The sequence below is a fragment of the Rattus norvegicus genome, chromosome 1, assembly GCF_036323735.1.
Source record: "Rattus norvegicus strain BN/NHsdMcwi chromosome 1, GRCr8, whole genome shotgun sequence".
Lineage (NCBI taxonomy): Eukaryota > Metazoa > Chordata > Mammalia > Rodentia > Muridae > Rattus > Rattus norvegicus.
The window spans coordinates 215,434,588-215,460,409 of NC_086019.1; the positions used below are offsets into that span (position 1 = coordinate 215,434,588).

Sequence of the window (25,822 nt, forward strand, 5' to 3'; positions counted from 1 at the left end):
CAAACATACACCTCTTAACAATCAGCGCGGCTGCATACGAGGCCTTCAAGGTTTCTAAATGCATAATCGATCTCACACTGGGTCCTGGCTATAGTTTCTGAGTTTGTCCAGAAGATCCTTATGACACACTAAGTTCTTCACTTTCATTTAATCCTCGAGTCCTAGAGGGTTTTCATAGAGGAGAAATTCTCAGATAATCTTCCCAGGTCCTCTGGGTAGTAAGGAGAGGCAGCTTCAAGCTGAGTCTCAGACTCTCGGCTGCTGCTCTCTTTAATACACAGCAGGTCAGGCTCACAAGAGGGCCTGGGGTCAGGACACACTGTGAACCTGAGCAAAGTGTTGGGGAGACACTCAGCCATGAGACTGGCCGAGGCTGGGAATGGTCGTTTTGTTCCTTCCTTAACACACTCAGAGAAAGTTCAATGCTGCTAAAACACTCCCTACTAAATTCTATGAGGCAGGATCTACTGTCACACTTACATTTCACCAAAAGGTCCTCTCAACTATTTTATCTGCCTGCACTAAGGGACCAAGAAGGGAGCTTGTATCTGTTCTGATCTTGGTCAATAGTGACGCCTAACCACACTCTTTTCTTTTAAAAATAATTTTATTAGTGGCACGTTAAAGTTAATCAGTTTCTTCCCAGGGAATCTCTGCTAGACTAAAAAGCTGAGCAGACACACCGCAGCAGACATACCGTTCCCAGGGTGCTGACAGGTGCAGAGTGCTCCCCACTGAGGAGACTGCTTCTGCGTCATGCTCACCACCCTGGACATTTGATTCAGCGTGCTTGGGACTGTCCCAAAGCACTAGAAGCTACTTCTTAGTGACACACAGTGTTACCTCTCCAGCCATCTGCCACCCCACTGTTGGAAAGGCTAGGAATGTCATGTGCCCTATCAAGGCCCAGTGAGGACAACCAGGACTGGTTCAGGTGGGGCTGGCTTTTGGGAGCCAAGAAAAATTCCAGACATTAAGAAACTCCAGCGGGTTGGGGATTTAGCTCAGTGGTAGAGCGCTTGCCTAGCAAGTGCAAGGCCCTGGGTTTGGTCCCCAGCTCCGAAAAAAAAAGAAAAGAAAAAAAAAACAACAACAAAAAAACCCCCCAAACTCCAATAGTCTACAGCTTGGGCAGCAAGGGAGACTCTGCAAGTGCCCAGATACGTGTTGGAGAAATCTGAGCTTTTTGGAAAGATCCACAGACAAAGAGCACTTTCTCAACCATCTTGCCCGGTGTCCTCGTGACTAAGAATAAACTCTAGCATTTGAGCTTCACCTGGACTTGGTCTTTCTTACACCTTATTTTTTCCCCAGCCCTTCTTCCTGCACTCCCTGAGCCTAGCCTCTGCAAATTGCCATCTTCCCAATCCAGATGACACTCGTAGCTCAGAGGCAGTTCTGTGGGGTCCATATCTAACAGCTCCTTTCTGGCCTTACATGACGGAGACTGGGAAAGAAAGATTCCTTAAGGCTTCCATTTTCCCTGCTCTTGATACAGGCAGTCACCTCTCATCCCTTCAGAACCCGACCCTCAACCAAGCATTCATTGACTTATTGATCAAGGTAACAAAAGGAGGGACAGACTGCACAAGTTTTCCATGTCTACATCTAATTGATTAAGTTAGGTCTCCACTGCAGGCAGCTTGACTTCACATCCAGGCTAGCAAGTGGGCAGGTTCCTTGTCTTGGTTTCGCAAAGGTCAATGCCGGCCTGCAGCTTGCCGTTCTTCACCGCTGCCCAGGGCATGGAGGCAGAGGTCCACTTTGCCACCCAGTCTCCCGTCTTGTTGATCAAGATGAGGCCACCTAGGCCTTTGAGCTTTGACTTCATATAATCCAGTGCCAACGTAGCAGCCTCATCTACGGTCTTTCCTGAAAAGAAAAGGAGAGACTGAGAAACAGCACATGCGATAACTTTCACAGGCTCCCATGTCTGGATACCTGGACCCCAGCGGTGCCCCTGCTTTGGGACTCTGCGAAATAAGAGTGGGCTTCACTCGAGAGACACAGGTCCCTGCCCCCTGTGCTGCCTGTTTCCTGGTCCACTGAGATTGGAGCTAGCAACTCCTACACACTCTCCTGCCACAAACCTGCCCCACTGTGCTTTCCCCATCACGAGGACCGCACTCTCTTAAACTGTGAGCCAAACAAACCTCCCTAAGGGGCTTCTTGTCAGGTGTCTGGCCACATGGACAGCAAAGCAGTGCAACTCGCATGCCTCCGCTCCTTACCGGGACAGAGACATCAAGGACTGACCATGGTCTCTATTGCTTCGTCTTCTATGACATGAAGAGAACAGCAGACAGGTACTATGTATGTGCTATGTGTGTGCCCACACCATATCACCATATGTCCCACTAGATCATGTTCTGCGTTCATCCCTCGAGATAGTTTCTCACTGAACCTGGAGCTTGCTGGTCCCCCCACTCCCTCCCCCACTCTGCCCCCCCCCCCGGAATTGTCACCCAGCAAATCCTAGTGATTCTCTGTCTCTCCCTCCACAGTGCTGAGGTAGCTACAGGCACACGCACAGCCATTCCTTTTTATATGTCCTTGGGGTTTTAGCTCATGCTTGTGCAGCAAGCACTCTGACACACAGAGACACTACCTCAGCTCAGAGAGTAGTATTCCAGAGCAGCATTCTAAAGGTTCTTCTGGTCCAGAACCTATCAGGTGTTAGAAGAATGTGAACCGCCCTGGGGTAGGGTCTGTGGCAAGTGCGGCTCCACCCACTAGGCTGGCAGTGGTCAAACCACATCCATCTACTCGTTTTCGCTAGCCACAACTTGCTTCACAGCCTACATACCTTGCTCTACATGGAAGAGGGCGAGTCTGGCCAGATTCACCTTCAGAATACTTTCCCCATGTCCTGTGGTTGAAACGGCTCCAAGGTTATTATCTGCGTAACCTCCAGCTCCTGCTCAAAAAGGTGACTGGTTATAACTGAGCAACAGTAGTCAAAAAATTAAACACAAGGCTCATGTTCACAGTATTTTATCATAGAGGTGTAGACAGACCAGCGCCATATTGATGATCTGGTGATGCACAAGTGTACAAAGGCACACCTGTAAACAAAACTCTACGTAGTTTTGAAAGCATCTGTTTTTGTCTTTTTTAAAAAAAGATTTAAGGGCTGGAGAGATGGCTCAGTGGTTAAGAGCACTGACTGCTCTTCCAGAGGTCCTGAGTTCAAATCCCAGCAACCACATGAGACATCTGTAATGAGATCTGATGCCCTCTTCTGGTGTGTCTGAAGACAGCTACAGTGTACTTATATATAATAAATAAAAAAATCTAAAAAAAAAAGATTTATTTCATGTATGTGTCTAAAGACACTGTCACTGTCTTAGACACACCAGAAGAGGACATCAGACCCCATTACAGATGGTTGTGAGCCACCATGTGGATGCTGGGAATTGAACTCAGGACCTCTGGAAGAGCAGTTAGTGCTCTTAACTCTCGAGCCCCTAAGAGCATCTGTTGAAAGTAGCTTAATTAGACCCGAGAGAACTATTCTGGGCTATCCATATAACAGCATCTGGAGCCAAAGTGATTTTGATTATAATTTCCCCTGGTCTTAGACTAAGCAACTCTACAGTCGTCTCTCCACCATTCCTGATCTGTCCACACAGAGCCGCCAGTCTGAGTCCCACAGTCTGGCAGGCTTCACCGCCACCCTGCTTTAGCTGGTGCAGAAGCATCACACTGACGTCTTATTTCACGATGCTGGGTATTGGGAAGGTCTTAGAGGGGCAGCTCTCTGCTGAGGGTTATAGTTACCTGTCTGAAAGCAGGTAACTCCATGGTTCTGGTTCTGGGAGAGTTGAGGTTAGGTAAGAAATACAAAGTCTTACAATAGGAGAAGGTGGCTTTCCCTCCAAGCTATTGCTGTGTGGTGAATCAGCTCCAATAAGGCCCTACCCTTTGGAAGTAGCTAAGTCTTCATTTTCTCTGCAGTTCTTTTAGAGTCATAAAAGGCCAGGGTAGGGGTTGGGGATTTAGCTCAGTGGTAGAGCGCTTGCCTAGGAAGCGCAAGGCCTTGGGTTTGATCCCCAGCTCCGGGGAAAAAAGAACCAAAAAAAAAAAAAAAAAAAAAAAGGCCAGGGTAACCCATGTTTCCTAGGGTGGGCACTCCCATTTTTTGGGATGATAACTGCATTGCAGAGGAAATGTTACTGTGTACCTAGTGTCACTTACAGAATGTCCTAGGGATGCTTCCTCCTGGGGAATGCTTATCAGAAAGGTCAAGATAAGCACCTTTGGTACCCACAACCAATACAGGGAATTCAGGTCACAGAGTTTTTTCTTCTCAATACTTTACCATGAGAACTTACAAAGCCTGAACCTAATTCCTAGGCTCTGACCCCGCCTGGCTCTGCAGCCTGGTCAGATCCCAGTTGTATGCAAACTGTACTACTGAGCAGCCATATTTTGGCAGGATTTTTGCTAAGGAGCAAAAAGAGTGCTTCACGAGTGTCAGGCCTCTGCCTCTGAGTTTAAAGAGGCTTCAAGCATTTCCTCCGAGGCCACTGCTGTATAGGGTACAAAGAGCTGTCAAGAGTGTAAATTATCAGGGTTGGGGATTTAGCTCAGTGGTAGAGCGCTTGCCTAGCAAGCGCAAGGCCCTGGGTTATGTCCCCAGCTCCGAAAAGAAAAAAAAAAGAGTGTAAATTATCACTAAGAGTAGTATAACATATATAAAAGGTCGAGTTTTCTGCTAAAAGTATAAGCTGCTCCTTTGGGCAGATGAAAAATTTAGTTGTTTCTTGAAATATCATTCAGCTGTATGGGTTTGTGGGATTTCTGCAAGAAAGTGCAAATCTACACAGGGCAAAAGATGCCCTCCGACAGCATGCCTCCTCTTGCTTGGTGCTTGATGTCCATGTGTGTGTGTGTGTGTGTGTGTGTGTGTGTGTGTGTGTGTGTGTGTACAGGGCACATGTGGAGAGGAGAGGCAGATTTCCAGTATCTTTCTCTCTCCCTACCTAGTTTTTGGAGAGAGAGTCTCTCACTGATCCTGGAGTCTGCTGGTTTAGCTACACTAGCTGGCTAGCATGCTCTGAAGATTCATTCATTTCTGCTCTCCCAGTGCTGGGTTACAGTGCAGACTGCTGTACGAGGCTTTTACATGGGTGCTGGGGATCTGAACTCAGGTCCATATGCATGCACAGCAAATTCTTCCCTTGAGTCATCTCTCCAGCCCAAGTTTTCAGCTGTTCTTTTACATTGTTAATGTGAGTCACATCTGGGAAGAGGCACTCTTATGTGTTTAGCCCCTGCAAGTGAGCCTGAGGACCTGAAACTGGGGCCATAGAGAAGACGGGTATGGCTGCAGCAGTCTGGGACAACTTCAGCATCCTCTCTTTCACTTTCTCTCCCAAGATGTCCCCAAAATATAATCCAGAGGAAACTGATGTGCCTATTAGAAGTGAATACTTGGGGTTGGGGATTTGGCTCAGTGCTAGAGCGCTTGCCTAGCAAGCTCAAGGCCCTGGGTTCAGTCCCCAGCTCCAGAAAAAAAAAAATTAAAAAAAAAAAGAAGTGAATACTTTAGAGCAGTGGTTCCCAACAACCTCTTTCAACCCAAATGCCACTCCTAGAAGCTGCCACCAAGAGGGTAAAGGAAACGACACAGGAAAGGGTGTGAATCTGGTGACATGAAGGGCCAGGGAGCGGCATGAACCACCTCTTAGTCCTACCTATACAAGGTGAGTCTCCAACTCGGCCAACCATTTTATTGACAATCCCCCCAGTAGAGGTTGCATAAGCCAAGTTCCCTTTGCAGTCCAAGGCAACAGCACCTACAGTTCCTGAGTTTCTGTCAAAGATAAGCAGAAAAGGGAAAGGGCTAAAGATGAGAAACAGCCCCCAAGTAACACTGTCACTTAAAATCACTTACATTCCATATTGTATGTTAAAATTCTGGGCTCAAGAAAGCATTTGTTACTTATTCTACATGTCACTAGCAGGTAGATTTCCACATGGCCCTTTACACTTCTACCTTACCGAGTACAACCATCCCAGCTCTCAGGAGGCAGAGGCAGATGGAGCTCTGAGTCTGAGGTTGGTTTGGTATACAGAATGAGTTCCAAGCCAGCTAAGGTGACATAGTGAGACCCTATCACAAAAATTTATTCATTTTAATGTTTTTTCATGTTTGTTGTGGCTAATTAAACAGAAAAAATTAAACAGCATAAGTGCTTCTTATCGAGATGGACACATGCACAAATTTAACCCTTTCAGAGATGGCCGCAATTCACTGGCTACCTTCAGAAGCTTACACTGAAACATGGGGAGGCAAAGAAGTGGACTTTTGCCATTTCAAGGGAACTTGATGTAAGTGCTTCATGGTCTAAGTACTCTAAAAGTTACTTTTTTGCTTTCTCTCTCTTCCCTAAGTCCTGTTGTTTGTATCTTCCCAAATTCCCTAAAAGTTTCATTTCTGATGTTGACAGGGGCATAGTCAGTCTTTGGGCTCAGATAGGCAAAGAAGCCTTTTCTTCCTGGAGACTGCACAGTTTTAGTGAGAGGAGCAGAGGCCAGGGTTATCAGTCATGCTGAGCCAATTCTGAGTGCCAAAGCTGACCCATGCATTCTATAATTAATTTTTCTGACCTCTCTAAGTTGCAAGATACAGGGTAAGAGGCTACTTATTTACATTTAAGAGCAGTACTGGCTGGTGCGGATGTATGGTTAGAGGAGTCTTTTTGTTTAGTGCTGGGCTCTGAGCCCAGGGCTTTATGCATGCACTAAGCGTGCACTCTACCACTGAACCACACCCTCAGCTCAGACACAATTTTCAGAAAGCAATAGGAAAGCAGCTTTGAAAATAAGCACAAGGCACTGACCCAGTAGCCTCACTGACTGTAGTCCACAGATAAAAAAGCCTTAATTAAGTCTTAGTACCTGGGAAACTGAGGCAGGAGGATTGCAAGTACCAGGCTTAGCCTGAGCTATATAGTAAAGCCCTATTTCAGAGCAAGTATAAGAATAATATTATGATAATATCTCCAATCTCATAATCAGGAAAGGCATCGGATTATTATCTCAGAGACTTGCATATTATTATAGCTGCCTGGCTTCTCTGCCTCAGACCCACCAAAACTCTGATTCTTTAGGAAAGGGAAGCATGGGAGCTGGAGGGATGGCCCAGTGGTTAAGAGCACTGACTGCTCTTCTAGAGGTCTTGAGTTCAAATCCCAGCAACCACATGGTGGCTCACAACCATTTATAATGAGATCTGATGCCCTCTTCTGGTGTGTCTGAAGATAGCTACAGTGTATTCATATGTAATAAATAAATCTTTAAAAAAAAGTAAAGGAAAACACACACGCCCTATGTGCGTGCACACACATATATGTATATATGCACACACACATATACACACACACGTATATACGTAAGTATGTGTGTATGTATATATATTTAGTCTGAATATATATACATATATATATATATATATATATATATATATATATATATATATATATACTCTGCCTAGGTTATTTGAAGGTTGGTGTCTGGTAAACTAGGGAGTTGGTAGTGTTACAGGACTGAATTCTATTCTATTATGAGCTACTGAGCTATTATTAGGTTTTTGAGCAAGGGTCTCACTCTACAGTTCAGGCTGCCTTGAAACCTGCCCTCTCAGTCTCTGCCTCCTGCTGGCTGGGATCATGCGTATGCCTCCAAGACTGTCTAATACTCTTCTGCTTCATTGTGTCAGAGAAGAACCCTGCCAATCTGACCTCTTATTCACACAGGGGTATAAGTAAAGGCAAAGTTAAGAAGAGTTGCCCTCCCCCAGAGTTCAGTTCCTCAGGGAACAGAGGTGAGTGGACACTGCCAAACTCTCCAGCTGTTCTGACTGCAAAAGTCTGGGTGTTTCTTGGAACTTACTTAGGGCAGTCAGCTTTCTGCGCCCCCTTCTCAAGCTTCTCTTTCTCCAGGTGCTTCTTGGTTCTCTCCGTTATCAGTTTTTCGGCAGGAGTCTGTGGAATCCCCATGTCTGCTGCAAATTTCTCTGCACCACGGCCCGTCAGAAAGCAATGAGGAGTCTAAGCCAGGGTAGGAAGGGACAGAGAAGGTGTATTTTTTTTTTTTTGACACAAACACACACCTGTTCTATGGTGTGGAAATAGTTACTATATTTTTAGTGTTAAAAGGCCCTGAAGTGGGCTGGAGAGATGGCTCAGTGGTTAACAGCAACTGACTGCTCTTCCAGAGGTCCTGAGTTCAAATCCCAGCAACCGCATGGTGGCTCACAACCATCTGTAAAGGGATCTGATGCCCTCTTCTGGTGTGTCTGAAGACAGTACAGTGTACTTACATAGAATAAATAAATAAATTGAAAAAAAAAAGGCCCCAAAGTGAAAGTTGAACTAGATCCTCCCCTTTTTTTCTCCTTGTTGGTGGTCAACCTCAGAGACTTGGTGAGCCCTAGGGATCTGTCACTGAGCTGTGCCCCCAGCTGGCCTAAGAAGGCCAGGACATAACAAAGTCAGCATGTGTCACCCAGCTAGTCCTAACAGGACCAAAGCCAGGGCTGACTCCAGTGGCATTATGCTTGGCCCTGTGCATGTTTAGAACAGCGATCTGTAGCACCGTTCAGTCTGGCCTGCTCACCCAGACGTCCGGCAGTGCCAGCTTCTCAGGAAGCACTGCTTCCAGCACACGTACCTTTTCCATAACAAGCCGTGCAAGTTTAACAGGATTTGCGATACAGCGCACGGCAGACACTGCTCCTGCAGATAGGTCCTTCCCATCCATGATACTAGCATCCATCTCAATATCACCATCTGCATTCAGGACAGACCCATAACCTAGTCCAAGAGGAAGTTGAAAAGCTAGAGTGAAAAATTTATAAACAACTCCAGATTTTCTACTAACCTACCTCTTTCAACACACCTTCTGTTCTACTGTAGACGAACACTGTACAAACACATCTGACTTGGTACCTATTGGTTTGGATATGGTCTGTCTCCTCCAGGTCCCCAGGACTGTAACATTGATCTAGGGGAGCCTTTAATAAGAGGTTTAATAGAAGATAATTAGGTCAGAGCACTCCACCTTCATGCATATGAAGGTCGTATATGAATAGATTATTCTCAATCCAATAAAGGTCATCTATAAAACCCTGCAGGCAATATCATACTTTATGGTGAGAGCCTGAGTGCCTCTCTGTAGCTGGCAACCAACAAGGATGTTTGCTCTCATTACTCTTACTGAGTCACACCGTTGAACGGCCTAGCCACTACATTATATTGGAGATACACTATGGGCTGGTGTGTTCCAGATACGTGTAAGCTCATGCAACCTTGGCACCCGTGAGGCTGTCACAGGAGAATACATGCTAGAAGTGAACCTGGGTTACACAGTGAGTTCCAGGCCAGCTTGAGCTGCACAGTGAGAGCTTGTCCCCTCAAAGACAGCAAAGTATGAAGACTAAATGCTATAAAAAAAGAGGTCAGGAGACTGGGGGTGGGGTGGGGAGGGGGAAGAGGATTAGGGGGAGTTGGAGAGGGAAGAAAGAGGGCAATGGGGGAGTAAGTGATTAAAATTAAAACAGGCATGAAAATGTCAAAACACAACATGTTATTATGTGTAATTACCATATGCTAATAAAAGCTTAAAAAAAACAAACAACCCAAAATTTCAGTTTAAAGCAATCCAGGCAGGCAGGATGACTCATCGGTGAAACCATTTCCCATGGAAGCCACAGGAACCAAGTTCCATTCCTATTTCTAGAACCCACAGTGGAAGGAGAACTGACCTCTGAAAACTGTCTTTTACTTACATGCCATGGCACATGTGCGCTCTCTCTCTCTCTCTCTCTTTTTTTTCTGGAGCTGGGGACCGAACCCAGGGCCTTGCGCTTGCTAGGCAAGCGCTCTACCACTGAGCTAAATCCCCAACCCCCACCACACACACACACACACACACACACACACACACACACACACACACACACACAAATACGCTCTCATATATAATAAAAATGAGTTTGTTATAAAAGTGACCTAGTCTTTACTTCTTTTCATAACAACCAAAGATTGTTGTTTCATAACAACCATGTATTGTTTCATAAGCAAACGACACCGACAACTTCCTTAATCTGCAACTGGTATGAATTAATAAGAAAGAACGGTCAAGAGAAAGAATAAAGATCTTGTGCAAACTGAGCAAGTGGTACACAGAAGACAGGGTTAGCTAGGTGAGGATGGCCTACAGAGCCACTGGCACCTAACAAAAGATTTAACACCTAATTTACTGGAGCCCTAAGAGCAGGGAGGGGAAGCCTAGGGCTGAAAAGCATTCAAGGAAAAGATAACTGGAAACTGTTTACATTTGACAAATGGGCTAAAATTCAAGGGGCCCAGCAAACTCCCAATACTATTAATACAATACAGGGAAATTCACAGTAGGACATCATGATCAATATAAAAATGTCTTGAGGGGCCATGGATGGTGGAGTGCTTTGCAAGGGTTCAATCCCAAGCACTAGAAAAACAGTCTTGAAAGTAGCAAGAAAGAAATGACACCTTACCTATAGGGGAAAACCAATTATAATGACAAAGGATTTCTCAGCAGAAACCATGGAGGCCAGAAAGAGACACAGCATTCCCAAGGGCTGAAAGAAAAGAACTATCAAATCAGAATTCTGTGTCTAACAAATACCCACTCATACATGCTTATGAAGTCTAGATTGGACTAGTCTGTTGGGCTGTTCTAACAAGACAACCCAGGCTGGGATGCTTACACAACAAAAAGTTATTTCTCAATCTGCAGACTGGAAAGCTCAAAGTCCAAGTGACTGAAAGGTTGACCATTTTTCTGAGTTTGGCTTGTAGGTCCATGGTTACTATTTCACTATGCATTCCAATAGTCTGTCCTTGTGCCGCAGTGGGAGGTGACTCTAGTCAGTTAGTGACTATTCTGTGTGTGCTCTGATGGGTGTAGGCATTGTACACCATGGTGGAGGCGAGGGGCCACTTTGGGTGTCTGTTCTCACTTTTCATCTTGTTTTAGACAAGTTAAGTGTTCGTCACCGTGCACACCAAGCTGTTTGGCCAATGAGCATCTGATGATTCTCCTCATTCCACCTCCCATTGTGTAACAGGAGTTCTGATATTACAGATGTGGTCTACTGTGGATCTGTGTATGTTCTAGGGATCCAAATTTAGGTTCTCACAATTGAGCACTTTATTCATGGAGCCATCCCCAGCTTTTTAAAAAAACTTGTTTCATGTGTGTGGGTGTTTTTTCCGCATGTATGTCTGTGCACCAAGTATGTGCCTGGTGCCCTTGAAGGCTAGAAGAGGTTGTCCCCTAAAACTGGAGTGTTTATAGACAGTTGTGAGCTGCCATGTGGGTGCTAAGAATCAAGCTCAGGTCCTCTGGAAGAGAGCCAGTGCTCTAATCATTGAACAATATCTCTAGTCCCTTTGATTCTTTTTGTAAGGATACTAATCCAATTAGAGCAGAACTCTGTCCCATGCCCTCACTCAATGCGAACAATTTCCTTAGTGGCTCCATTTCCAGATACTGGCACAGTGGGGAATCCTGGGTTCAACACTAGAATCTGTAGGAACGCAAACGTGGGTACAAACACTGAGTCTACAATACAGATGGAGGAACACAGAATCTGTTGCCAGAGCACCTAAGTCAGTAGAGTGGCTAAGAGAGGCATCGAAGTGGAGAGGCAATGGAGAGTCCTCCCTGCTCTGCCTTGCTTTATGAATTAGTTTATCCTTCAAATATGCTGTACAGTGCCCTTTCAGGGTGGTAGTTCAGCTTCTGGGGCCACTCTGAACCCCGATTGGTCAGTAGCACTTGATTACAATAAACTCTTGTCATCTGCATTGACTTGATGTCTGAGTTGTGTTGGGTTTAAGTGGACCCCTCGACACAGCGGGCTTGCCTTCTCCTCTTTGGTGTCTTAGTTTATGTTTGGTGGTTGTTGCAAAAATGACAAGATCCTGAAGTTGTTCCCAGTGTTCACAGAAAGGAAAATTGAAAATAACTGTCAGGTGGAACTTATCACAACTAATCATAAAAAAGGTAAGAGCTCTATGTTTTGCCTCCATTGCAAAAATGGTTTCTTATTGGTAGCAGTTAGTTATATACATAGAATAGGGCAAAGTCCTCAAGTTCTCCACAACTCAAAACTGTCGAGAAAGTAAAGCAGACTTCTAAAACCAATGCTCAAGTAACAGACAGAGGAGTAAAGACCAGATAGGAAAATGAGGGTAAATAGACCCAAAAACATAATAGCTGATAGGTATAAGCCCTTATCAGTAGCTATATAAAATGTAAGTATTCCAAACGGACTCATTGAAAGAAAGTGTGGTTTGATTTTTTTTTTTTTTTGGCCCAACTGGGAGAAAATATCTACAGACCAAATTAATGTATGTAATAAAAGATATTTGTCAAGAATATATTAACTCATGAAACTTTGTAGTAAGGGGAAAACACTTAAAAATGATAAAACACGTTTAGCAGATACACCAGCAGTTCGTTCCTATCAGAAACTGGTAAATATGTTCCCCAAAGTTTACTGGCTGCTCTGACAGGCACGTGGGATGCTGTGTGGTGAGACCAGGTCCTGAATCTGTAGGACTAACCAGTCTGAGCTCTCAAATGACTGGTGGCCTGTTGTCCCGTCAGCTACCTGCAGGCTTGCTAAAGTTAAAAGCCTGTATGCTGGTAACATACTCCCAGCTGTTATGCTATCACATCAAAACCAGCTAGATATCATGTGACATTCCAGGTGTCCTGGGCATCATTCTAATCTTCTGATGATAGAAACATACACCCACAGGAGTCACGGCAGATGGAACTATGTCCAAATTAGGAAGACAAGAAGTGGCAGCCTGGTTCATGAAGATCTCTCTTCTCTGTGAAAAGTTATAATGACAGCATGCATTGCCCCATACCCTAGCCTGGCCTTAATAAAAGCCCACTGGAATTTTTCCTCAGGAAGAACCACGCCTCTAGAGCATGAAATGTCTTTCTACACTCACTGGTCATTCAATACCCCATAACTGTTTGCTTATTTGCACGTGGCACCAAGCAAGAAAGGAACCTGCAGACTCAGTGGCAGGATTTTATTTCAGTCTTGGCAGATAAGTGTCAGAATGGACAAAGCCTTGCACTGGTACCCTCTTGCCTGGCTGATCTGCTTGTTGTTGCTTTGTTTTATTTTGAGACAAGGTCTCTCTACATAACACTAGATGTCCTGGAACTCACTGTGTAGACTAGACTGGCCTCCGATCCACAGAGATCCACCTGCCTCTGCCTCCTGAACGCTGGGCTTAAAGGTGTGCATCACTGTGCCTGGCTTAGCCCATCATTACCAGTCTTTGTTATTTACTTTATAAAAAACGAAGAATTTCCATGAATTTTTTTGGCCATCAGAAAAATGACTGATGCCTGAATAGGAAGCCCAGTTTGTAGCCACATTGGGTAGAAGTATGAATAACACAGGAACTCATATTGGTGATTCATGTCTGCAGTAGGGGGGAGTCTTGTAAAATTGAGCCTTTAATATGTGCTGAGTGTATACAGACCCCAGGTGGGCCAGTGGTTCTCAGCCTTCTAATGCTGTGACCTTCTAACCTCATGTTTTGGTGACCTCTCACCATAAATTATTTCACTGCTACATCATAACTAATTTTGCTACTGTTATGAATCTTAATATAAATGTCTGGTATGTAGGATATCTGATATGTGACCTCTGAGATTGAGAACCACTGAGGTAGAGTCGTAGTTGATTATAGGACATGTGATTGAGGCCCAGAGTGTTAGAGAATTAGTGATATTAAATCCCGCTTTATGCCACATGGTGAGGGCAGATGGAAGACGTGGCCTGCCTGCCACCACACCATGAGGCACAAAGGGACTGGAGAGAGCCACTGCAATGTACAAGTATGTGATGGAGAGATGAGAGATGAGAGATGAGAGATGAGAGATGAGAGAGAGGGAGAGGGAGGGAGAGAGAGAGAGAGAGAGAGAGAGAGAGAGAGAGAGAGAGAGAGAGAGAGAGAGAGCTGAACAGTTTAAGCATTATGAAGAGAGGTGGTGCTGACTCAAGGGTAGAGGGGAAGAGCTTGATGTGAGTCCTCTGCTACCTGAGGCTACAGTGAAGTCTTGGCCTATCTGCTGTGAGGGCCATGTCTGGATCTGTAGCCAGGCAGCAAAAGGCTTCTGTGCCAAAGTCTGTGACTCATATTATCACCACAGGCTGTGTGGACATTCTTGGTCTGGGCTGCTACATGGGACCATGTTGATGTTTAAGGGCTATGCAGAGTCGGCCCTAACCCTAACTGGCTGTGGCACTTGGGAGAGCTGGTCCTGTACCTTACACTGGGCAGCAGCACTGGCCCTGGTCGGAGGAGGGTAGGCCTGGGAGTGGGGAGTGGGGAGCAGGAGAGCTGGCCCTGCCCCTTGCTAGCTTTGGCACTGGGTGACCTAGTTGGGGCAGTGCTGGAGAGCTCACTCTGGTGCTGTGGGTGCAGGACAGCTGGCAGGCTGACCAACCCAGCTACCACCCAGGCCCAGATCCAGGGCTTTGAGTCCATCCACTCCAAAGTCTACCACGTTTATGATCTACTGGAGCCTGTGAGAGGGGAGGTCCTGCAGATCCAAAGCTTCAGGCTCTCCATGACACAGGGCAACAACAGGAATTCCTCTGAGAGGAATCTGAGAAGCCAGAGGCCTTGAACCAGACCAATGACTCACTGTAATGAACATTTGCAAGTGAAGATGTTTGGGGCACACTGTGACACACTATAGCTTCTACAATGAGATGATCTCTTTCATTTTATTTTTTATTTTATTTCATTTTTGTCTTTTATTTTCTTTTTGGGGGGAGGTTGCAAGGGCAGAGGGTAGATGTGAAAGAACAGGAAGATGAGTAGAATTGGGGTACATGATGTGAAATTCACAAAGAATCAATAAAAAGTTAAAAAACAAAAGAAAAACAAAACAACAAAAGAAAAAAACAAAACAAAACAAAACAAAACAAATCCTGCTTCAGTTTGGAGAGATGGCTCTGTGGTTAAGAGCACTGGCTACTCTAGCAAAACATCCAGGTTTAATTTTTAACATTCTTATGGTGCTGCCCACTGTCTATAAACTTCATTCCTAGGTGGTGCAACACCTTCTTCTCACCTCTGAGGGCACCAGGCATGCATGAAGTGCACAAATATACACGCAGGGAAACACTCATACACATAAAGTACAAATAAAAACCACAGAAAAAACCAAACCAACCAACCAACCAACCAAAATACCAAAACTTTGCTACATATTGGGGGAGGGGAGGCAGAGTGTTCCATAAATGTAGAAAGGGAAAGTTTTTCCAATATATTTTTCCAATGATATGTACACAACATTGAAACTTGATACACATTTTGAAGCACACAAAATTTTATTCATGACCAAAATCTATCTAAAATTTTAAAAGATAACCAAAAAGAAAATGTTTAGGCATTTATTCTTTAAGCTATGACAGAAAATACATTTTTTTTTTGGTTCTTTTTTCCGGAGCTGGGGACCGAACCCAGGGCCTTGCGCTTCCTAGGCAAGTGCTCTACCACTGAGCTAAATCCCCAACCCCCGAAAATGCATTTTTTAAAAAAAGATTTATTTTATATATATATATATATATATATATATATATATATATATATATATATATATATATATATATATCGTTCTGCCTGCATGTATACCTGCAGGCCAGAAGAGGGCACCAGATCTCATTACAGATGGTTATGAGCTAACATGTAGTTGCTGGGAATTGAACTCAGGAACTTTGGAAGAGCAGACAGTACTCTTTACCTCTGAGCCATCTCTTCAGCCTGAAAATGCATTTGTTACAACAACAAAAATGGATACATTGTGTTTCTATACAATCAAGAACAAGCGCCTGATGGAGTAAGAATTCTCACATCACTGAGTGGAAGAGAGACCACAACACTGGTGGACTGAAGCCAGGATGGATCCTGAAAGGCTATATGCTCTCAGGTTCAGATTTTATTTTCATTTTAAACTATAAAAACCACAATAAAAAAGTAATGGAAAAAAAGGCCACAGGCTAAGTGAGATTTTACAGAGGGAAGTATGGCAGCCAGCAGGTTGTTAAGGGCAACGACACATTGTTTCAGCTAATTCTCCAGGTCATTCTGTTCCAGGCAACAAGTGAAGTCATGCTTGGCAAACCGCAGTTCAGGCGGTGCTGTAAGCGAACCACTAAATAAACCAACGTATCACTATCTAATAACTAGTCTCTCTACTTTACTCAACCTCACGTTCTTAGAAAGACACTCACAAGGAACAGAGGAGATAAGGCAGAGTTGGGAGGAGCCATTTTCGCTGATCACATTCATATGTTTGACAAAAAATTTTTATCTTGAATATAAAAAGAATCCCCAGAACTCTTCAGAAGTTCAGAAAAATAATCTAACAAGAATAGACGAAGGGCTTGGTTGACTAGATACTCTCCCCTGCCCTCCAACAAGTGTTTAACATCATTAATGGTTTTGGGAAATGCAGACTAGCACTACATCACAGGTCTACTTTGATTATTAGGCCGGCTAAAGTAAAAGATAAAACAAAACAAACAAAACCCATCAGTGTGTTTGTGTGCTCCAGGACATGGGAGAAGGATTCACAATCACAAAGTCTGGAAGTTCCTAATATACTTAAGTTAAATATGCTCTTGTCATACGAGACCTCAACCTTTATTGAATGCCTGAGAAGTAAAACTTGCATTCAAGTAAAAAAAAAACAAGACAAAACCAAAACTCTACTTGTGTTTACAGAGATTTAATGCATTGCCGGGTGGCCTGTGCTCAGCTGGTGAATGGCCTGCTGTCAGTGGTGGGACATCTACTGGGAGGGCCCGGCTTTTGACTCTGTATTACAACACTGTCGTCTCCGAAGTTCACACTCAAGAGCCACACAATTTGAGTTAAAAAAATTTGTGAAAATACAGGTTTTAAATAAGTTTGTTGGGCTCCCTCTGTCTGTGCTATTGGAATACTGTTAGCTCTCAAAGGGTACAGTTATTGACCCCATGTAAGCAGAGCCCACATGGAACAATCGAAAGGTTAGTAGATCATAAGGTTCCATTGTGACAATGGCAAAGGCAAAACCACAACAGGCTCAGGAGACAGCTGCTAGTGGAGTCGAGGGCTGTATGAAGCAGCCTCAAAGGGCGTGGACAACGGGCCTTTTTAATCTTCCGTGCAGCAGTGATTATTATACTATGTGCTTGCCACAGGCAGAACTGTACATTGGGGAGAAGTTTGTTGCACGTAAATATATGGGATTAAAAACATCATTAAAACTGTATGGGATTCTGATAGAGACTTCTAAATTTGACAACACCTCAGAATCACCTGGAAGTTTCAAAACAAAGGCAAGAAAATCAATTCCTAGCCCAATATTCATAAGTATTTTCATCTTGGTTATCTTCTAAAAATTTTAGATATCTTTGGTTAGAAATACACTTTTGTGTGTTTCATAGTGTGTGTCAAGTTTCAATGTTTCATACGTATCACTGGGAAAACATGTAGGAAAGAACAGTGTTTCCCTTCCTTTACTCTCGGAATACTCTGGCCCTGTACTATGTAGCAGGACATTTTCTCTTTGTTTTGTCTCTTTATTGGATTTTATGAGTACAAGCAGTTTGCCTGTGTATCTCTGTCCATCTCATGCAAGTCTGGGGCCCTCAGAGGTCAGAGAAAGAGTCTGAACCAGAAATGGAGTTTATTGACAGCTGTGAGCCACCATGGTATACTTTTATCTTATAAAGAACTTATGAATGTTAATCATTACTGTAGACACTGCAAAGAATTAAAAAGCAGATAAGGAAGACAATCTTGTTATCTCAAAGGCTCTGACAGGCTATTAAGCCAAATTGTAGCAAAAGTCAAGTAAACACAACTCCTGTGAAAGCAAAATGCAATTATCTACTTGCCCATTTGAGTAAATTTTTTTTTTTGGTTCTTTTTTTCGGAGCTGGGGACCGAACCCAGGGCCTTGCGCTTCCTAGGTAAGCGCTCTACCACTGAGCTAAATCCCCAGCCCCAAGAATACTTTTAAGTTAGGTGTGGCAGCCTGTGCCTGTAGTTCCTGCTACCCGGGAGGCTGAGGTGGGAAGATCATTTGAGCCTCAGGAGTTTGAGGCCAGCTTCGGAAAACGCCAGACTCCATCTTAAATCAATAAACGAACAAAAATAAAAACAAATCTAGCACAGCCTCTAGAAGCTCATTTTTACAGTGTTACTTTTCAATGAGTAAAGTATTAAGGAATAAGCTGTAAATATAAAACCAGGTTCACATTCAAACATGAACAGAAACACAGATGACAGAGTTTACAAATGGAAGGAACTGTTATCGGAACCCAGTGTTTTGAAGATTTCAATTAATTACCCAGCGGATCTTAGCAGAGGTCACTGGGATACTGTTTCTAGTGACCACAGCTGGAAACAGCAGCTGGGAAAGACAGAGTCCAGGTGCTCCTCGTCTTCAGGCATCTGCAAGTGGGACCACAGAAAGGCAGCCTTGGGAAGCAGCTGCAGCAGGTCCCTGATCTGTACTCTCTCAACTAGTGTGGAGGAAGGACCCTGTTAGGTTATGGAGCGTACCAGAAGGATCCTTTTAGGTTAGAGGTCACCAGAGACCTAACTGAACTAGCCTCTTCAAGGAAAGGTTCTGCAAGTCTAGTCTGTCTGGAAGTCTAGAAACCACCACGAGACTGACCCTGGGCTCCAACTGCATATGTAGCAGAGAATAGCCTTGTTGGAAGCCTGCTACCAGTGGAAGGGGAAGCCCTTGGTCCTGCCAAGGTTGGACCCCCCAGTGTAGGGGATTGTTGGGGGGATGGTAATAGGGAGTGGATGGGGAGGGGAACACCTATATAGAAGGGGAGGGGAGGGATTAGAGGGCCGATGGACAGGAAACTGGGAAAGGGAATAACATTTGAAATGTAAATAATACCCAATTTAATAAAAATGGAGGAAAAAAGGAAAGAAAGAATCACTATGAAAGTGAACTGTAATGTCTCATCCATAGGTAGGTAGATCTTTCAGTAAGTATCAGAGTGCCTAACAAAGTTAAAGAGACAGAGCAAACAGCTCCCCATGGCTGCAGCTGTCCCACTTCCAGATGCCTGAAGATGAGTAGTGCCGAAAACCAGGAGGTCAGAGATTGAGCGGCTGCAGTGGGACTGGTAACAGCAGAGTCTCTGCCTGGACTCGGTCCTTCCCATCTGCGCTTTCCAGCTGAGGTATCCCAGTATCCCAGAAGCCTCTGCTAGAATCCTCTGGGCAGATATGTGATGATTAATTGGTTAAGATAGCCTGATTTTTTTTCCCTGAGGACAGATGGTGTGTGGGTGGTACAGCTCTAAAAAGTATTTTAATCTTAAGATCTTAGGTTTTCTATTTTAAAACAAAAGAAATGAATGTTTTCCCAGTAAATTAATCTGCAGTGTTCTGAGAGATAAGAAAAATAATTATTCTTACTTCACAGCACTATAATCTTCTGAATTTCTTAGACAATGGCTACCTGTGCCATGTAGACACATTAACTAGTGATTATTATTCTAGAGCATGGCCAAATAATCCACTCTGATTGCATTTATATGGCTTTTAGGAAACACAACCTCATTTCTTTTGAAGGAAGGAGGGGAAAGAGCTTTGGAGTTTCCCTCAGTACCTCCCTTCTGAGAGTGATGTGTGAGTCCCCTCTCTTGTCACGCTTTGGCAGACACTAGCCATCTGGAGTCTGATCCCACTGGTTAAAGGGTTTAGTTGCACAAGATTGCTTCCTTACTTCAGATGTCAATTTTTAAGTAATAGGTCCTCTCTAACTTCTGCCAGACAACTGTTGCAAGCCAGTCTCTTAAAACTCCTTCTAGGGCTTCATTTTCTGGAGCAGTTCATAGAACTCAGACGTATTGCTAGTGTGTTATACGAAGGAGGCAGTTAACAGTCAGATGAAGAAACATACACAGGTCAGGGTCTGGAAGGGTGCTGGCTCTATGTTTGCTGTGGCGCAGGGACTGACATATGGCCATACTCACCAATGTGGAGGTTCTCCCATTCCCAAAAGTCAGGGATGGTTTTTGGATCGATTGATTGTGGGGGGCCCTTTCTCTTTTCCCGAAGATGAAAGGGACAGTGAACCCCAAGTTTCCACTTAAGGCTTGGTCTGTAAATTGATCAGTTTCCACCTAGAGACCTATCCAGAGTCAATTTACTAGTGAGAGAGATGATTTAAGGACTTTATTGTTTATCAGGGACCAGATACTGTAATAAAGGATTCTCCCAGCACCTGTTTCAAAATTTTTGAGTCTAATTTGGGAGAGGCAGAGGGGTAGAGGGAGGGAATGAACACAGAGTTCTTAAAATTGAAATGACTACATTTTATGTAAAGTCTACCCCAAGGCCCACAAATACAAAAATGTACACTTTCGAGGCCAGCACTTGGGAGGCTGAGGCTTGAAGATTGTGTTTGAGGCTATGAAGGGAGATGCCTGGCTTTTGTTATTGAGTTCTTAGGGGGCAGGCTAAATAAACGGTGAATTAGCAGACTTAAAAAAAATTCTCAGAACAAGTTGCTTAGCGCAAAATGAGGAACTTCAGCACTGCATCTTGCTCTAGAGTACTGTTTGACCACAAAGCTGGTTAGACCAACGGATACCGTGTCTATGTGGACCGGTGCTTGTTCTGATTTGGCATGATTCACTAGGCAAAGCATAATTTACCTGCGTTGAACTCCGGGTCATTTTCCAGCATAGTCACGGCTCCTTCCACAGCATCTACTGCGCTCCCTCCAGCCTTGAGGATGTTATAGCCCTCAGTTGCAGCTTTGGCAATGCCCTCGCTCACCAGTTCTTTCCGGCCGGGTGAGATGTTGCTTGCTCCACCACCATGGACTACCACCACGAGACTCACATCGATGGAGGCTAGGCACCAGGAAGAGGCAAGTGTCATTTCGAACCGGTCCAAGAGAACGGACCCAAGTGAGCAGCGGCGACAAAATGGTTTGTATTTCCCCTCCTGTTCAGTGAGAGTTTTGCCGGAAAAGCCCAAAGCGACCCATGACCCCCAGCATTCCTCCCCATGCTCTCCCACTCCGACCCCCGGGACAGAGCATGGGGCGTCTTTGCCTCAGAATGCCGGTGTCAAGACTCCGAGCCGCGCTTGTGCCACAGCGCTAACCCTCAGCCTCAGTTTCCCCGGAGAACACCAGCCTCTGTTTCGTGTTGGGTCGCCGGTACAGAGGACGCATGTATCAGAGCTCTAGCCCTCCTGCCAGGACTCTCTCTGTGCCTCAGTTTCCCGGGGTCCATGCTCCCTGTTCTAGTTCCCTCCACTGAGGGTCCGGGTTACCCTGAGGACTAGACTTCCCCACGTCCTTCGGACTTGAGCTCCTCGTCTTTGGTAACTCCTACATTTTTGTTTTTGCTTCCTTTCCCATACCTCGGGGTGTCGCCGGGACTGAGTCGCGGCCGCACGAAGAGGGGCGGGCGGTCGCCATGATGTCAAACTGGCCAAGACACTGGGCAGCAAACCGCTGCGGCCGCAACCGCTCCGCCGGCAACGGTTCCGCGCTTGCGCACGAGGGTGCCCCCCCCGCCCCCTCGGGGCACAGCTGACTTACCGTAAAGCCCGGGGGTCCCTGGCGCTGCGCACCAGCATCCAGGAACTCCAGATCTAGAGTAACACTGCTGTTTTACTCTTCCACCTCCCTAGTAGCACGCGGAATCCTTCGTCTCCTTTGCTTTGAAATTATCGTATGTTCTTAAGTCTTGCTAGTTAGAATTCTACAGTGAAACTCATTCCCTTTAAGTTCCCCATCCTAATTTTTCGGAAGAGCAGAAAATAAAGTATACAATCACCTCTAATTTGCCAGGTTCTGTTCCTTAGATGCTCTGAGAGCCCCCCGAAAATCCCAGCTCCCCGACCCCCCAAGTCTAGGGATTCCAGCTCTAAATCCCTTCATCTCTCAGTGCCCTCTTTTTGTTGATATTTCTTCTTCCCCTGCTTCCAGCATTCGCTAAAGTCGTGGCAGCAGGAATAGAAGAACAAACACTTTGTATTCACCAAACGGATCCTAGATTGTAGTTTTGTGTCAACCCCCCTTCACCCCCGGAGCTGAGAACGGAACCCAGGGCCTTGCACTTGCTAAGCAAGCGCTTTACCACTGAACTAAATCCCTAACCCTCTAGTTTTGTTCTAATAGTCAAAGATGGAGAATAGATCACCCAGATGCGCATCTACAGGTTTCTGTAGCAGTGACACAAGGGAAAGATGCCCTGCTTTATTATTTAAAGCAGTTTTATTTATTTTATTTGTTTTATTTTTATTTAATTATTAATCATTCTATTCGTTTACATCTCAAATGATATCTTGCTCCCAGGTTACCCCTCCACCAGTTCCCATCCCCCATCCACCCATCCCCTCCCCTTTGCCTGTATGAGAGTACGCCCCCACCTACCCACACTCTCGGGGCCCCACCATCCCCCTAAGCAGGGGGTATCAAGCCTCCCTAGGACCAAGGGCCTCTCCTCCTGTTGCTGTCAGGCAAGGCCATCCTCTGCTACATATGTATCTGGAGCTATGGATTCCTCCAGGAACACTCCTTGGTTGATGGTATAGACTCTGGGGGAACTGGGTGGTCAGGCCAGCCTATGTTGTTCTTCCAATGGGGTTGCAACCCCCCTTCACTCCTCCAATCCTTCCACCATCTCCCCCACCATGTTCCCTGAGCTCAGTCTGATGGTTGGCTCCAACATCTGCATTGGTCAGTTGCTGTCCGGACTTCCTCAGGAACCACCACACTAGGTTCCTGTCAGCAACCACAGTAACAACGTTGAATTTGGTGTCTGCAGAAATGATGGATCCCCAGGTGGGAGAGTCCCTGATTGGACCTTCCTTCAGTCTCTGCCCCTCTCTCATGTCTCCAGATCCTGATGCTGCCACCCTTATTCCCTCCTCAGTCCTCCTTTCCCCTCCACTTCCCACAATTGTCGTGCTCCCCACAATGCGGGACTGAAGCATCCACACTCTGGTCTTCCTTCTATGCTCCATATGGTCTGTGGGTTGTATTATGGACATGATGAGCCTTTGGGCTAATATCCACTTATTAGTGAGGACATACCATGTGTATTCTTTTGTGTCTGGGTTACCTCACTCAGGATGATATTTTCTAGTTCCATTCATTTGCCTACGAATTTCATGAAGCCATTGTTTTTAATCACTGCATAGTACTCAATTGTGTATATGTACCACATTTTCTTTATCCATTCTTCTGTTGGATATCTGTGTTGTTTCCAAATTTGGGCTATTATAAATAAGTTTGCTATGAACATAGTGGAGCATGTGTCCTTGTTATATGTTGGAGCATCTATTGGGTGTATGCCCAGGAGAGGTATAGCTAGGTCCTCAGGCAGTACTATGTCCAATTTTCTGAGGAACCTCCAGACTGATTTCCAAAGTGGTTTCACCAGTTTGCAGTCCCACTAGCAATGGAGGAGTGTTCCTCTTTCTCCACATCCTCTCCAGCATTTGTTGTCACCTGCATATTTGATCTTAGCTATTCTGACTGGTATGGAGTGAAATCTCAGGGTTGTTTTGGATTTCCCCAATGACTAAGGATGTTGAACATTTCCTTAGATATTTCTCAGCCATTTGAGATTCCTAGGTTGAGGGTTGGGGATTTGGCTCAGTGGTAGAGCGCTTGCCGAGGAAGCGCAAGGTCCTGGGTTTGATCCCCAGCCCCCCCCCCCCAAAAAAAAAGAAAAAAAAAAGAAAAAAGAGATTCCTAGGTTGAGAATTCTGTATTTGGCTCTGTACTCCACTTTTTAATAGGGTTATTTGACTCTCTGGAGTCTAACTTCTTGAGATCTTTGTATATTTTGGATATTAGCCCTCTATCAGATGTAGGGTTGGTAAAAATCTTTTCTCAATCTGTTGGTTGTTGTTTTGTCCTAATGACAGTGTCTTTTGCCTTACAGAAGCTTGGCAGTTTTATGAGGTCCTGTTTGTCAATTCTTGATCTTAGCGCATAAACCATCGGTGTTCTGTTCAGGAAAATTTCCCCTGTGCCCAAGTATTCGAGGCTCTTTTCCACTTTCTCTTCTATTAGATTCTGTGTATCTGGTTTTATGTAGAGGTCCTTGATCCACTTGGACTTTGTACAAGGAGATATTGTGTATGTGGGCTTTCTGTTGTTTTTGTCATTATTGAAGACCAGTCTTAGTCTGTGGTGATCTGATAGGATGCATAGGATTATTTCAATCTTCTTTTTTTTTTTTTTTTTTTTTTCGGAGCTGGGGATCGAACCCAGGGCCTTGCCTAGCAAGCGCTCTATCACTGAGCTAAAATCCCAACCCCCCCTCTTTTTTTTAAAGATTTATTTATTTATTTTATATATGTGAGTACACTGTCACTGTCCTCAGACACACCAGAAGAGGGCATCAGATACCATTACAGATGGTTGTGAGCCACCATGTGGTTGCTGGGATTTGAACTCAGGACCTCTGGAAGAGCAGTCAGTGCTCTTAACCACTGAGCCATCTCTCCAGCCCACTATTTCAATCTTCTTGTATCAGTTGAGGCCTGTTTTGTGACCAAGTATATGGTCAATTTGGGGTAAAGGTACCATGAGGTGCTGAGAAGAAGGTACATTATTTTGTTTTAGGTCTTTACATATCTGTTAAATCCATTTGGTTCATAAATTCTGTTAGTTTCACTGTGTCTCTGGTCAGTGTCTCTGTTTAGTTTTGGTTTCCATCATCTGTCCATTGATAAGAGTGGGGTGCTGAAGTCTCCCATTATTATTGTGTGAGGTGCAATGTGTGCTTCGAGCTTTAGTAAAGTTTCTTTTACAAATGTGGGTGTTCTTGCATTTGGGCATAGATGTTCAGAATTGAGAGTTCACCTTGGTGGATTTTTTCCTCTGATGAGTATGAAGTGTCTTTCTTTATCTGTTTTGATAACTTTTGGTTTAAAGAGTGTTTTATTCCACATTAGAATGGCTACTCCAGCTTGTTTCTTGGGATCATTTGTTTAGAAATTTTTTTCCCCATCGTTTTACTTTGAGGTAATGTTTGTCTTTGACTCTGAGGTGTGTTTCCTGTATGCAGCAAAATGCTGGATTCTGTTTATCTATCTAGTTTGTTAGCCTATGTCTTTTAATTGGGGAATTGATTCCATTGATGTTAAGAGATAATAAGGACCAATGATTTTTGATTCCTGTTCTTTTTGTTGTTAGAGGTGGAATTATGTTTGTATGTTTCTCTTCTTTTGGGTTTGTTGTGAAAAGATGAATTTCTTGCTTTTTCTTGGGTGTAGTTTGCCTCCTTGTGTTGGACTTTTCTTTCTATTATCTTCTCTAGGGCTGGATTTGTGGAAAGATATTGTTTAAATTTGGTTTTGTCTTGGAATACCTTGGTTTCTCCATCTATGGTAATTGTGAGTTTTGCTGGGTATAGTATCCTGGGCTGGCATTTGTGTTCTCTTAGGGTCTGTATGACATCTATCCCGGATCTTCTGGCTTTTAGAGACTATGTTGAGAAGTCTGGTGTAATTCTGATAGGTCTGCCTTTATATGTTACTTGACCTTTTTTCCTTACTGATTTCAACATTCTTTCTTTGTTCTGTGCATTTGCTCTTTTAATTCTTTTTTTTTTAAAGATTTATTTATTATATATGAGTACACTGTAGCTGTCTTCAGACACACCAGAAGAGGGCATCAGATCTCATTACAGATGGTTGTGAGCCACCATGTGGTTGCTGGGATT

At 44.4% G+C, this 25,822-nt stretch overlaps 1 protein-coding gene across 1 annotated transcript; it reads right to left on the reverse strand.

Moving 5' to 3' along the window:
• Window positions 1-1,592: 1,592 nt before the first annotated feature.
• On the reverse strand, window positions 1,593-21,601 carry Asrgl1 (asparaginase and isoaspartyl peptidase 1). The gene is made up of 7 exons (NM_145089.4): window positions 21,498-21,601; window positions 20,780-20,980; window positions 8,680-8,822; window positions 7,900-8,057; window positions 5,700-5,818; window positions 2,807-2,917; window positions 1,593-1,872 (listed from the first exon to the last, which is right to left on the reverse strand). The coding sequence occupies exons 1-7, from the start codon at window positions 21,553-21,555 to the stop codon at window positions 1,661-1,663; spliced, it is 1,002 nt and encodes a 333-aa protein (NP_659557.1). The 5' UTR covers window positions 21,556-21,601; the 3' UTR covers window positions 1,593-1,660.
• Between the last annotated feature and the right edge of the window lie 4,221 nt (window positions 21,602-25,822).